Source organism: Stylophora pistillata, chromosome 9 (assembly GCF_964205215.1).
Source record: "Stylophora pistillata chromosome 9, jaStyPist1.2, whole genome shotgun sequence".
NCBI lineage: Eukaryota > Metazoa > Cnidaria > Anthozoa > Scleractinia > Pocilloporidae > Stylophora > Stylophora pistillata.
Window position 1 is genome coordinate 3,522,073 of NC_142527.1, and position 10,786 is coordinate 3,532,858.

Consider the following 10,786-nt stretch of genomic DNA (forward strand, 5'->3'; position numbering starts at 1 on the left):
TGCGGGCTCATTTTTCGAAAAGCAGCTAGTAATAGAGCCCAGTTAAATTAAAAACATTCGCACGAAAGTCCTTCATAGAATTGCAATTTTGCAGTCACAAAAGACTAGAGGTCTAGAAACTTCCATCGAAAATTCCTAATCTAGCATTTCCATTTGTGAACTAAGACCTGAACGTCTGGAGATTCGGTTTCTTCTTGAAGTCCTTGGGCTTCATCCGTTGCCGGCGTGTGAGGCACGTTGGAAATCATAGTTCACAAACTGGTCGACCAAAGTGCTTCACAAAGCAAGATGTAAAGTGACTCTTCTTTAAAAATCAAAAGGAAACATTTGTAAAGAAAACCAATCCATTATGAATAGCACGGAACTTATGGAATTAACATTCAGCTTTGTGTGTTTTTTATTTCCCCAGGCTTAACTGGAGAAGGCATAAGTAAAACGATGTATTGAGCGGCATTCCGCGAGACACTTTGAGTAGAATGGCTTTACAACCTTTCACAAACGAGCAATTGAATTACCTCAAGTTTACCTTCGTCGTGATCAATGAAATCCCCAAGGCATTACGCCAAGCTTTCAAACAGATGTGGAATAATACTTTCGCGTCACTCCCCGGTTTCCAGCCTTGGGATGACTCTAATGCAGTGCGTAACTTGTTCTTATGTACTGAGGGTGGAGTAACCAAGGTCCCCACACAGATCTCCTATGATGAATGGGATTGCACATCCCTGTTCCAAGCCACCATCTATGCAAATTCCTTTGCTTTGCCCGACAGCAAGGGCCATCACAGGGTACTCAATGACTTGTATTTGAAGCCCTGTAAGTTACCACGTGGTACTTTCCATTCTTCTGTGGTTAGCCCGACTGGAGATGACGCAGAAACATTTGCATTGGCAATCGATCAGGTTCGAATGTTGAGAAATTCACTCTGTCATTTAAACAAATCCGAATTGGACAAAAAAACATTCGATCAATACATTCAAATCGCTAAAGACGCGATCAAAGCCCTGGGAGTTAGCACTAGCCCCATTGATGCTGTTGGAAGTTTGACTGAGTCTGACTTTCCTACCGAGAAAGTTCGGAAGTTAGAAAATGACGTCAGAACAGAGCTTCAAAAAGAAAACGAGTTCCTTAGAGATGTTAAGGATGGCTTACAGCTTATACAGAAATCTCATCAGGAAGGCACTGAAGACGTAAGGAAAACAATCAAATCTGCAAATGCTGCCACCCAAGAAAAGATTGAAACCAAGTTTGCCGAGTTTCAAGCTCAAAGCAGAATTGTCAGGGAAGATGTTAAAGATGAGCTACACAACCTACAGCGATCGCAAAAACAAGACACCGAGAACCTGAAAGAGGCAATCGCTGCTAGTCAAGGAATGATTGCCGAGTTAAGCCAAGACGTGAAAGACCTAATGAAGGAGCAAACTCCAGGTAAATGACAACTGATGTGATCACAGTGTGAACCATGCATTTTCAGGGTTCAACCTGGCGATTTGGTGATTATTTACACCTTTTTTCACATTACTCATGATTTAGTGTTCTTCACAGACGTTTCACTTCCTTGGCACATAATGCTAAGAGAAAACAAGTTTAGTTACGAGGCAAAAAGGAACTGCGTGAAAAACCACTCAGAATTTCTTTTCTCAATATTTTGCGGTTTTAAATACGCTTTCATAAGACAGTAATACTGCTTCATCTAATTCATCCATTTCTATGGTGTTCATCAGCGCAAAAACGATGGTGACCTGTGAAAAAGAGACCGAAGTCACATGAAGTCTGGATTTTAAGTTCATCTGAATAACGCATTTGTGCCACATGTTAAATGATAAAATGTGCATAAAAAGAACAAACATAAAATCTACTCGACTGATACCTCTTCCATGCTAATGCCATCACAAGCTACAGAATAGAGCACAGTTGAATGTTATCTATTTGTTCGGTTTTGTGTTTTCTTTTTCTTTCCCTTGTGCCAATACAAATTTTAAGTGCATACTAAATTATCATGTCAAAGGCACTTCTTTAATTATATTTTTTGCTTAAAACCAACCTTCCTTGTAGGATTTATACCATGCGCTTTACGACTCAATCTTCCTCCCAACTTTACTGGCCGTGGCAAAGAATGTGAAGAGATTATTGGTCACGTTACCTCGGATTCGACCCGTATCGTATCGGTCTGGGGGTCACCGGGGTTTGGAAAGACGTCTACCGCAATCGTAGTGGGTCACCAGCTTCAAAATCGCGGGCTACCTGTCTACTTTATCTCACTGCGTGGGCTTAAGTCAAAAGGTGATTTAACCTCAAAGCTACTCAGCCACTTTCGAACCGGAGAATCGGAAAATCAGAATTTGACACCTGCCGATGAAATTGGTTTCATTTTTAAAAGGCTATCGGATCCATGCGTGTTGATTCTCGATAATGCCGATGATTTGCTTGAATGTGGCGAGCCAAATGTAAAAGAGGAGACTGTGAATCTGCTGAAAGATATTCTCAACCGTAGCGAAAAGGTCAGATTTCTTTTAACCACTCGGGAGTCAATGGCCTATTTGGATATGTCCCTACATGGACACAAGTCCATCAGAATAGGAGAACTCGACAACTCATCCTCAAAAGAGTTAGTGGAAAAGCTTGTTCCAAATTTGAGCGCTTCTGACCCAACAAAAATCGTGCAAATATGTGGGCAGGTGCCCTTAGCTATATGGTTGTTGTGTAAGTCGCTCCCCGAGGATTCCGCCCAATGTAGTGCAGATCTTGATGACTTAATGCGGACAAGAAATAACCCACTCGAATTGCTGGACAACCCAGAATTTACCAGTGATGCTAGACTTAAAACCCTATTTGAATCGTCTTTCCAGAGACTTTCTTCCCAGGACCAAGAAGCACTGGTGTCATTGAGTGTTCTTCCAGATAAATTTGATCTTAACATTGCCACAGCTGTTTTAGGATTAACGGGGTCCACCGAAACCAAGAAAGTTTTGGGAAGACTGCAAGGGAGGGCTCTCCTGGATAAAAGCTCCAGTTCGGATAAATTCTCCATTCCCAAACTCTTACAGTCATTTGCAAGAGACAAGGGTGAACATATCATGAGAGAATCAATTCTGAACGCAAACACTCGCTTTTTATCATTCTACATTGGACTTGTTGAGAAACTTAATGAGATGTTCCTCACAGGACACTCCATGAAAGCATTGATCGAGTTCTTCGACGATGAAAGAAGCATTGTCCAAAGTTTGATGGATGGTTGTTCAGATTGCAAGACAGCGGACAGAGTTTTTAAAGTTTTGTCAAAAGCCGAGTTTTTTCTTGATACTGCTTTTTTCCACAACGAACCTAATTTTGACAAGATTTTTCAATCGGCAATAGAGGCAGCTAGCCAGCTTGGACGAACTGTTCTCCACAGACAACTACTTCAGTCCAAAGCGTTCGGCTATATGACCTGGGGAGAGAGTGAAAAAACAAAGCTGTTGCTTTCGGAGGCCAGTAAACTTCAAAGTTCAACGGCTACCATTTGTCCTGAAGAGAAAGGCAAACACTTGTGCTACTCTGGCATCTATCAGCTTGTGGTAGGAAAGACGGAAGATGGAGTAAGAAGTTTACAAGAAGCTATTTCCCTTCTCAACAAAACTGCTGAACACAAAGTTCTGAGACTTATGATATTTCAAATCCTCGCTATTTTCTATCGATGCGCAAAAAGCGATTACGAGATGTCAGCCACGTTCTATGACAGAGCGGTGCGAGAATGCAGAGAAGCAGGAGACATGCATTTATTAGTAATTCCGGACAATGATGGAGAAGCAAATTATGGGAATGAAGACAGAGTACCCTCAAGTACAGAAAATCTTGGAAACGAACCAGTTCAAGTTGAAGTGACCTATCTTGTGAGCAAAGCTATTGCAAAAATATCTTCAGCTGAAATCATTGAGTTTTCAATCAAGTTACTGTTCAGAAGGCTTCAAGGCATTGATGAGTCAACCAATGAAATGACCAAACCGGGCTGGTTTAAATTTGAAGAAAACACCATTAGCATGCTGAGAAACTCGCATAATTATCAGGAAGGTTTATTACTAACTCAGAAACTTATAACCTATCATCTAAGTTCACTACAAAAAAAGACAACGGACGAAGAAAAAAACGTCAGCTCAAGTATGCACAAGGAGGCTCTAGCAAAGTGGTATTCGCTTCGAGGACAAAATCAACATTGCCTGCGTCTCTTCTCAGAAGCTGTCAGTTCAAAACAACATGCTCTAACCATCATCTTGGAACTCTTCGGTGAAGAAGATAGGAGGACCGCCCATGCACACTGCGAATTAGGGTTATCAAAATACGCACTAGGAGATTATAACGCAGCTGCCGAGTCCTACAAGCGTGCACTCGACATCGAAATTCAATTGCTTCGAGAAGAACACCAGGAGACCGCTAGCAGTTACAATCAGCTGGGGGCTACCCAATATGCACTTGGACATTACACCTCAGCCGCTGAGTCACACAAGCGAGCACTTAACATCAGAAAAAAGGTATTGGGTGAAGAACATGAGGTGACCGCTGATAGCTACTCTAGCTTGGGGATTACCAAATATACACTTGGAGATCACCGCTCAGCTGTTGAGTCACACAAGCGAGCACTCAACATCAGACAAAAGGTATTGGGTGAAGAACATGAGAAGACCGCTAATAGCTACCATTATCTGGGGGTTACCCAATGTGCACTTCAAAATTACACCTCTGCCGCTGAGTCACACAAGCGAGCACTTAATATCAGACAAAAGGTATTGGGTGAAGAACATGAGAGGACTGCTAACAGCTACAATGAGCTAGGAGCTACCCAATATGCACTTAAAGATTACACCTCAGCCGCTAAGTCACACAAGCGAGCACTTAACATCAGACAAAAGGTATTGGGGGAAGACCATGAGGGGACTGCTGACAGCTATTATCGCCTGGGGGTTACCCAATATGCACTTAGAGATTACACCTCAGCCGCTGAGTCACACAAGCGAGCACTTAACATCAGACAAAAGGTATTGGGTGAAGAACATGCAAAGACTGCTGACAGTTACAATGACCTAGGAGCTACCCAATATAAACTTAGAGATTACACCTCAGCCGCTAAGTCACACAAGCGGGCACTTAACATCAGACAAAAGGTATTGGGTAAAGAACATGAGGTGACAGCTAATAGCTACTATAAGCTGGGGGTTACCCAATATGCACTTAAAGATTACACCTCAGCCGCTGAGTCACACAAGCGAGCACTTAACATCAGAGAAAAGGTATTGGGTGAAGAACATGAGAAGACTGCTGACAGCTACTATAACCTGGGGGTTACGCAATATGCACTTAAAGATTACACCTCAGCCGCTGAGTCACACAAGCGAGCACTTAATATCAGACAAAAGGTATTGGGTGAAGAACATGAGAGGACTGCTAACAGCTACAATGAGCTAGGAGCTACCCAATATGCACTTAAAGATTACACCTCAGCCGCTGAGTCACACAAGCGAGCACTTAACATCAGACAAAAGGTATTGGGTGAAGAACATGAAAAGACTGCTGACAGCTACAATGAGCTAGGAGCTACCCAAAATAAACTTAAAGATTACACGTCAGCCGCTGAGTCACACAAGCGAGCACTTAACATCGGACAAAAGGTATTGGGTAAAGAACATGAAAAGACTGCTGACAGCTACAATGAGCTAGGAGCTACCCAATATGCACTTAAAGATTACAGGTCAGCCGCTGAGTCACACAAGCGAGCACTTAACATCCGACAAAAGGTATTAGGCGAAGAACATGAGAAGACTGCTGACAGCTACTATAACCTGGGGGTTACGCAATATGCACTTAAAGATTACACGTCAGCCGCTGAGTCAAACAAGCGAGCACTTAACATCGGACAAAAGGTATTGGGTGAAGAACATGAAAAGACTGCTGACAGCTACAATGAGCTAGGAGCTACCCAATATAAACTTAAAGATTACATCTCAGCCGCTGAGTCACACAAGCGAGCACTGGACATCAGAGAAAAGATATTGGGTGAAGAACATGAGGTGACCGCAAATATCTACTATAAGCTGGGGGTTACCCAATATGCACTTCAAGAATACACGTCAGCCGCTGAGTCACACAAGCGAGCACTTAACATCAGACAAAAGGTATTGGGTGAAGAACATGAAAAGACAGCTAATAGCTACCAGAAGCAAGGGGTTACCCAATATGCACTTAAAGATTACACCTCAGCCGCTGAGTCACACAAGCGAGCACTTAACATCAGACAGAAGGTATTAGGTGAAGAACATGAGAGGACGTCTCACAGCTACTATAACTTGGGTGTTACCCAATTTACACTTGGAGATTACATCTCAGCCGCAGAGTCACACAAGCGAGCACTTAATATCAGACAAAAGGTATTGGGTGAAGAACATGAGAGGACTGCTAACAGCTACAACGAGCTAGGAGCTACCCAATATAAACTTAAAGATTACACCTCAGCCGCTGAGTCACACAAGCGAGCACTTAACATCGGACAAAAGGTATTGGGTGAAGAACATGAAAAGACTGCTGACAGCTACAATGAGCTAGGAGCTACCCAATATAAACTTAAAGATTACAACTCAGCCGCTGAGTCACACAAGCGAGCACTGAACATCAGAGAAAAGGTATTGGGTGAAGAACATGAAAAGACTGCTAATAGCTACCAGAAGCAAGGGGTTACCCAATATGCACTTAAAGATTACACCTCAGCCGCTGAGTCACACAAGCGAGCACTTAACATCAGACAAAAGGTATTGGGTGAAGAACATGAAAAGACTGCTAATAGCTACCAGAAGCAAGGGGTTACCCAATATGCACTTAAAGATTACACCTCAGCCGCTGAGTCACACAAGCGAGCACTTAACATCAGACAGAAGGTATTAGGTGAAGAACATGAGAGGACGTCTCACAGCTACTATAACTTGGGTGTTACCCAATTTACACTTGGAGATTACATCTCAGCCGCAGAGTCACACAAGCGAGCACTTAATATCAGACAAAAGGTATTGGGTGAAGAACATGAGAGGACTGCTTACAGTTACAATGAGCTAGGAGCTACCCAATATGCACTTAAAGATTACACCTCAGCCGCTGAGTCACACAAGCGAGCACTTAACATCGGACAAAAGGTATTGGGTGAAGAACATGAAAAGACTGCTGACAGCTACAATGAGCTCGGAGCTACCCAATATGCACTTAAAGATTACAGGTCAGCCGCTGAGTCACACAAGCGAGCACTTAATATCAGACAAAAAGTATTGGGTGAAGAACATGTGAGGACTGGTGACAGCTACAATGAGCTAGGAGCTACCCAATATGCACTTAAAGATTACACCTCAGCCGCTGAGTCACACAAGCGAGCACTTAACATCAGACAAAAGGTATTAGGCGAAGAACATGAGAAGACTGCTGACAGCTACTATAACCTGGGGGTTACGCAATATGCCATTAAAGATTACACCTCAGCCGCTGAGTCACACAAGCGAGCACTGAACATCGGACAAAAGGTATTGGGTGAAGAACATGAAAAGACTGCTGACAGCTACAATGAGCTAGGAGCTACTCAATATGCACTTAAAGATTACAAGTCAGCCGCTGAGTTAAACAAGCGAGCACTTAACATCAGACAAAAGGTATTAGGCGAAGAACATGAGAAGACTGCTGACAGCTACTATAACCTGGGAATTACGCAATATGCACTTAAAGATTACACCTCAGCCGCTGAGTCACACAAGCGAGCACTAAATATCAGACAAAAGGTATTGGGTGAAGAACATGAAAAGACTGCTAATAGCTACCAGAAGCAAGGGGTTACCCAATATGCACTTAAAGATTACACCTCAGCCGCTGAGTCACACCAGCGAGCACTTAACATCAGACAGAAGGTATTGGGTGAAGAACATGAGAGGACGTCTCATAGCTACTATAACCTGGGTGTTACCCAATTTACACTTGGAGATTACATCTCAGCCGCTGAGTCACACAAGCGAGCACTTAACATCAGACAAAAAGTATTGGGTGAAGAACATGAGAGGACTGGTGACAGCTACAATGAGCTAGGAGCTACCCAATATGCACTTAAAGATTACACCTCAGCCGCTGAGTCACACAAGCGAGCACTTAATATCAGACAAAAGGTATTGGGTGAAGAAAATGAGAGGACTGCTGACAGCTACAATGAGCTAGGAGCTACCCAATATGCTCTTAAAGATTACACCTCAGCCGCTGAGTCACACAAGCGAGCACTTAACATCGGACAAAAGGTATTGGGTGAAGAACATGAAAAGACTGCTGACAGCTACAATGAGCTAGGAGCTACCCAATATGCACTTAAAGATTACAGGTCAGCCGCTGAGTTACACAAGCGAGCACTTAATATCAGACAAAAAGTATTGGGTGAAGAACATGAGAGGACTGGTGACAGCTACAATGAGCTAGGAGCTACCCAATATGCACTTAAAGATTACACCTCAGCCGCTGAGTCACACAAGCGAGCACTTAATATCAGACAAAAAGTATTGGGTGAAGAACATGAGAGGACTGCTGACAACTACAATGAGCTAGGAGCTACCCAATATGCACTTAAAGATTACACCTCAGCCGCTGAGTCACACAAGCGAGCACTGAACATCGGACAAAAGGTATTGCGTGAAGAACATGAAAAGACTGCTGACAGCTACAATGAGCTAGGAGCTACTCAATATGCACTTAAAGATTACAAGTCAGCCGCTGAGTTAAACAAGCGAGCACTTAACATCAGACAAAAGGTATTAGGCGAAGAACATGAGAAGACTGCTGACAGCTACTATAACCTGGGGGTTACGCAATATGCCATTAAAGATTACACCTCAGCCGCTGAGTCACACAAGCGAGCACTGAACATCAGACAAAAGGTATTGGGTGAAGAACATGAAAAGACTGCTGACAGCTACAATGAGCTAGGAGCTACCCAATATCAACTTAAAGATTACACCTCAGCCGCTGAGTCACACAAGCGAGCACTTAACATCAGACAAAAGGTATCAGGTGAAGAACATGAGAGGACGTCTGACAGCTACCATAAGCTGGGTGTTACCCAATTTACACTTGGAGATTACACCTCAGCCGCAGAGTCACACAAGCGAGCACTTAATATCAGACAGAAGGTATTGGGTGAAGAACATGAGAGGACGTCTCACAGCTACTATAACCTGGGTATTACCCAATTTTACACTTGGAGATTACATCTCAGCCGCAGAGTCACACAAGAGAGCACTTAATATCAGACAAAAGGTATTGGGTGAAGAACATGAGAGGACTGCTAACAGCTACAATGAGCTAGGAGCTACCCAATATAAACTTAAAGATTACACCTCAGCCGCTGAGTCACACAAGCGAGCACTTAACATCAGACAAAAGGTATTGGGTGAAGAACATGAAAAGACTGCTAATAGCTACCAGAAGCAAGGGGTTACCCAATATGCACTTAAAGATTACACCTCAGCCGCTGAGTCACACAAGCGAGCACTTAACATCAGACAGAAGGTATTAGGTGAAGAACATGAGAGGACGTCTCGCAGCTACTATAACCTGGGTGTTACCCAATATAAACTTAAAGATTACACCTCAGCCGCTGAGTCACACAAGCGAGCACTTAACATCAGAGAAAATGTATTGGGTGAAGAACATGAGAAGACTGCTAACAGCTGCAATGAGCTAGGGGTTACCCAATATGCACTTAAAGATTACACCTCAGCCGCTGAGTCACACAAGCGAGCACTTAACATCAGAGAAAAGGTATTGGGTGAAGAACATGAGGTGACCGCTAATAGCTACTATAAGCTGGGGGTTACCCAATATGCACTTAAAGATTACACCTCAGCCTCTGAGTCACACAAGCGAGCACTTAATATCAGACAAAAGGTATTGGGTGAAGAGCATGAGAGGACTGCTAACTGCTACAATGAGGTAGGAGCTACCCAATATAAACGTAAAGATTACACCTCAGCCGCTGAGTCACACAAGGGAGCACTTAACATCAGACAAAAGGTATTGGGCGAAGAACATGAGAAGACTGCTGACAGCTACTATAACCTGGGGGTTACGCAATATGCCATTAAAGATTACACCTCAGCCGCTGAGTCACACAAGCGAGCACTTAACATCGGACAAAAGGTATTGGGTGAAGAACATGAAAAGACTCCTTGCAGACACAATGAGCTAAGAGCTACCCAATATAAACTTAAAGATTACACCTCAGCCGCTGAGTCCCACAAGCGAGCACTTAACATCAGAGAAAAGGTATTGGGTGAAGAACATGAGAAGACCGCTAATAGCTACCATAGGCTGGGGGTTACCCAATATGCACTTAAAGATTACACCTCAGCCGCTGAGTCACACAAGCGAGCACTTAACATCAGACAAAAGCTAGTTGCCGATGAAACCATTGAAGACTCATCGATCGTAAATGGAGAATCATATGCGTCGAGAGCTGCACGTACCTCTGGAAATATTGGAAATGATGTGCCAAACTAACGGGTTTCTGCTTTTATTTAAAACAACATGCCGCAGCGGCCGAGAACCGTTTTCTTTACACCGTCTAAATCAGCGACTGCTCGTTCCGTTTTCAACGCTTTTTCGGCGCTGAACATTGAATTTACAGACATACAATGCCTCCAACGAAAACTTAATGGGAAAGTCGTCGTGACTTTCAAGTCTGAGACCGCCAAAGAAAGGTTTTTAAGCTTCAATTCTCTAAAACTTGGTTCAGAAAACTACGCCCTAC

General features: G+C 43.3%; 2 protein-coding genes and 1 pseudogene across 3 annotated transcripts in view; 2 read left to right on the forward strand and 1 right to left on the reverse strand.

Moving 5' to 3' along the window:
• Positions 1-10,786, reverse strand: part of LOC148722819 (zinc metalloproteinase nas-14-like) — a 68,855-nt pseudogene that overhangs the window by 39,165 nt on the left and 18,904 nt on the right.
• The window catches only part of LOC148722821 (uncharacterized), a 71,348-nt gene that overhangs the window by 7,286 nt on the left and 53,276 nt on the right, over positions 1-10,786 (forward strand). Inside the window, exon 2 of one of the 2 annotated variants that reach the window (XM_088734008.1) lies at positions 410-1,636. The exons of the other annotated variant lie outside the window; for it this stretch is intronic. Coding sequence (XP_088590134.1) covers positions 477-1,433 — 957 coding nt within the window. The 5' untranslated portion in view covers positions 410-476 and the 3' untranslated portion in view covers positions 1,434-1,636. Of the gene's footprint in view, positions 1-409; positions 1,637-10,786 lie in introns of those variants that run through there. 2 annotated transcript variants of the gene reach the window in all.
• Positions 1,460-9,433, forward strand: LOC148722822 (uncharacterized). The gene is made up of 2 exons (XM_088733264.1): positions 1,460-1,490; positions 2,053-9,433. Exons 1-2 carry the CDS (start codon positions 1,460-1,462, stop codon positions 9,279-9,281), a joined length of 7,260 nt encoding a protein of 2,419 aa, XP_088589390.1. The 3' UTR covers positions 9,282-9,433.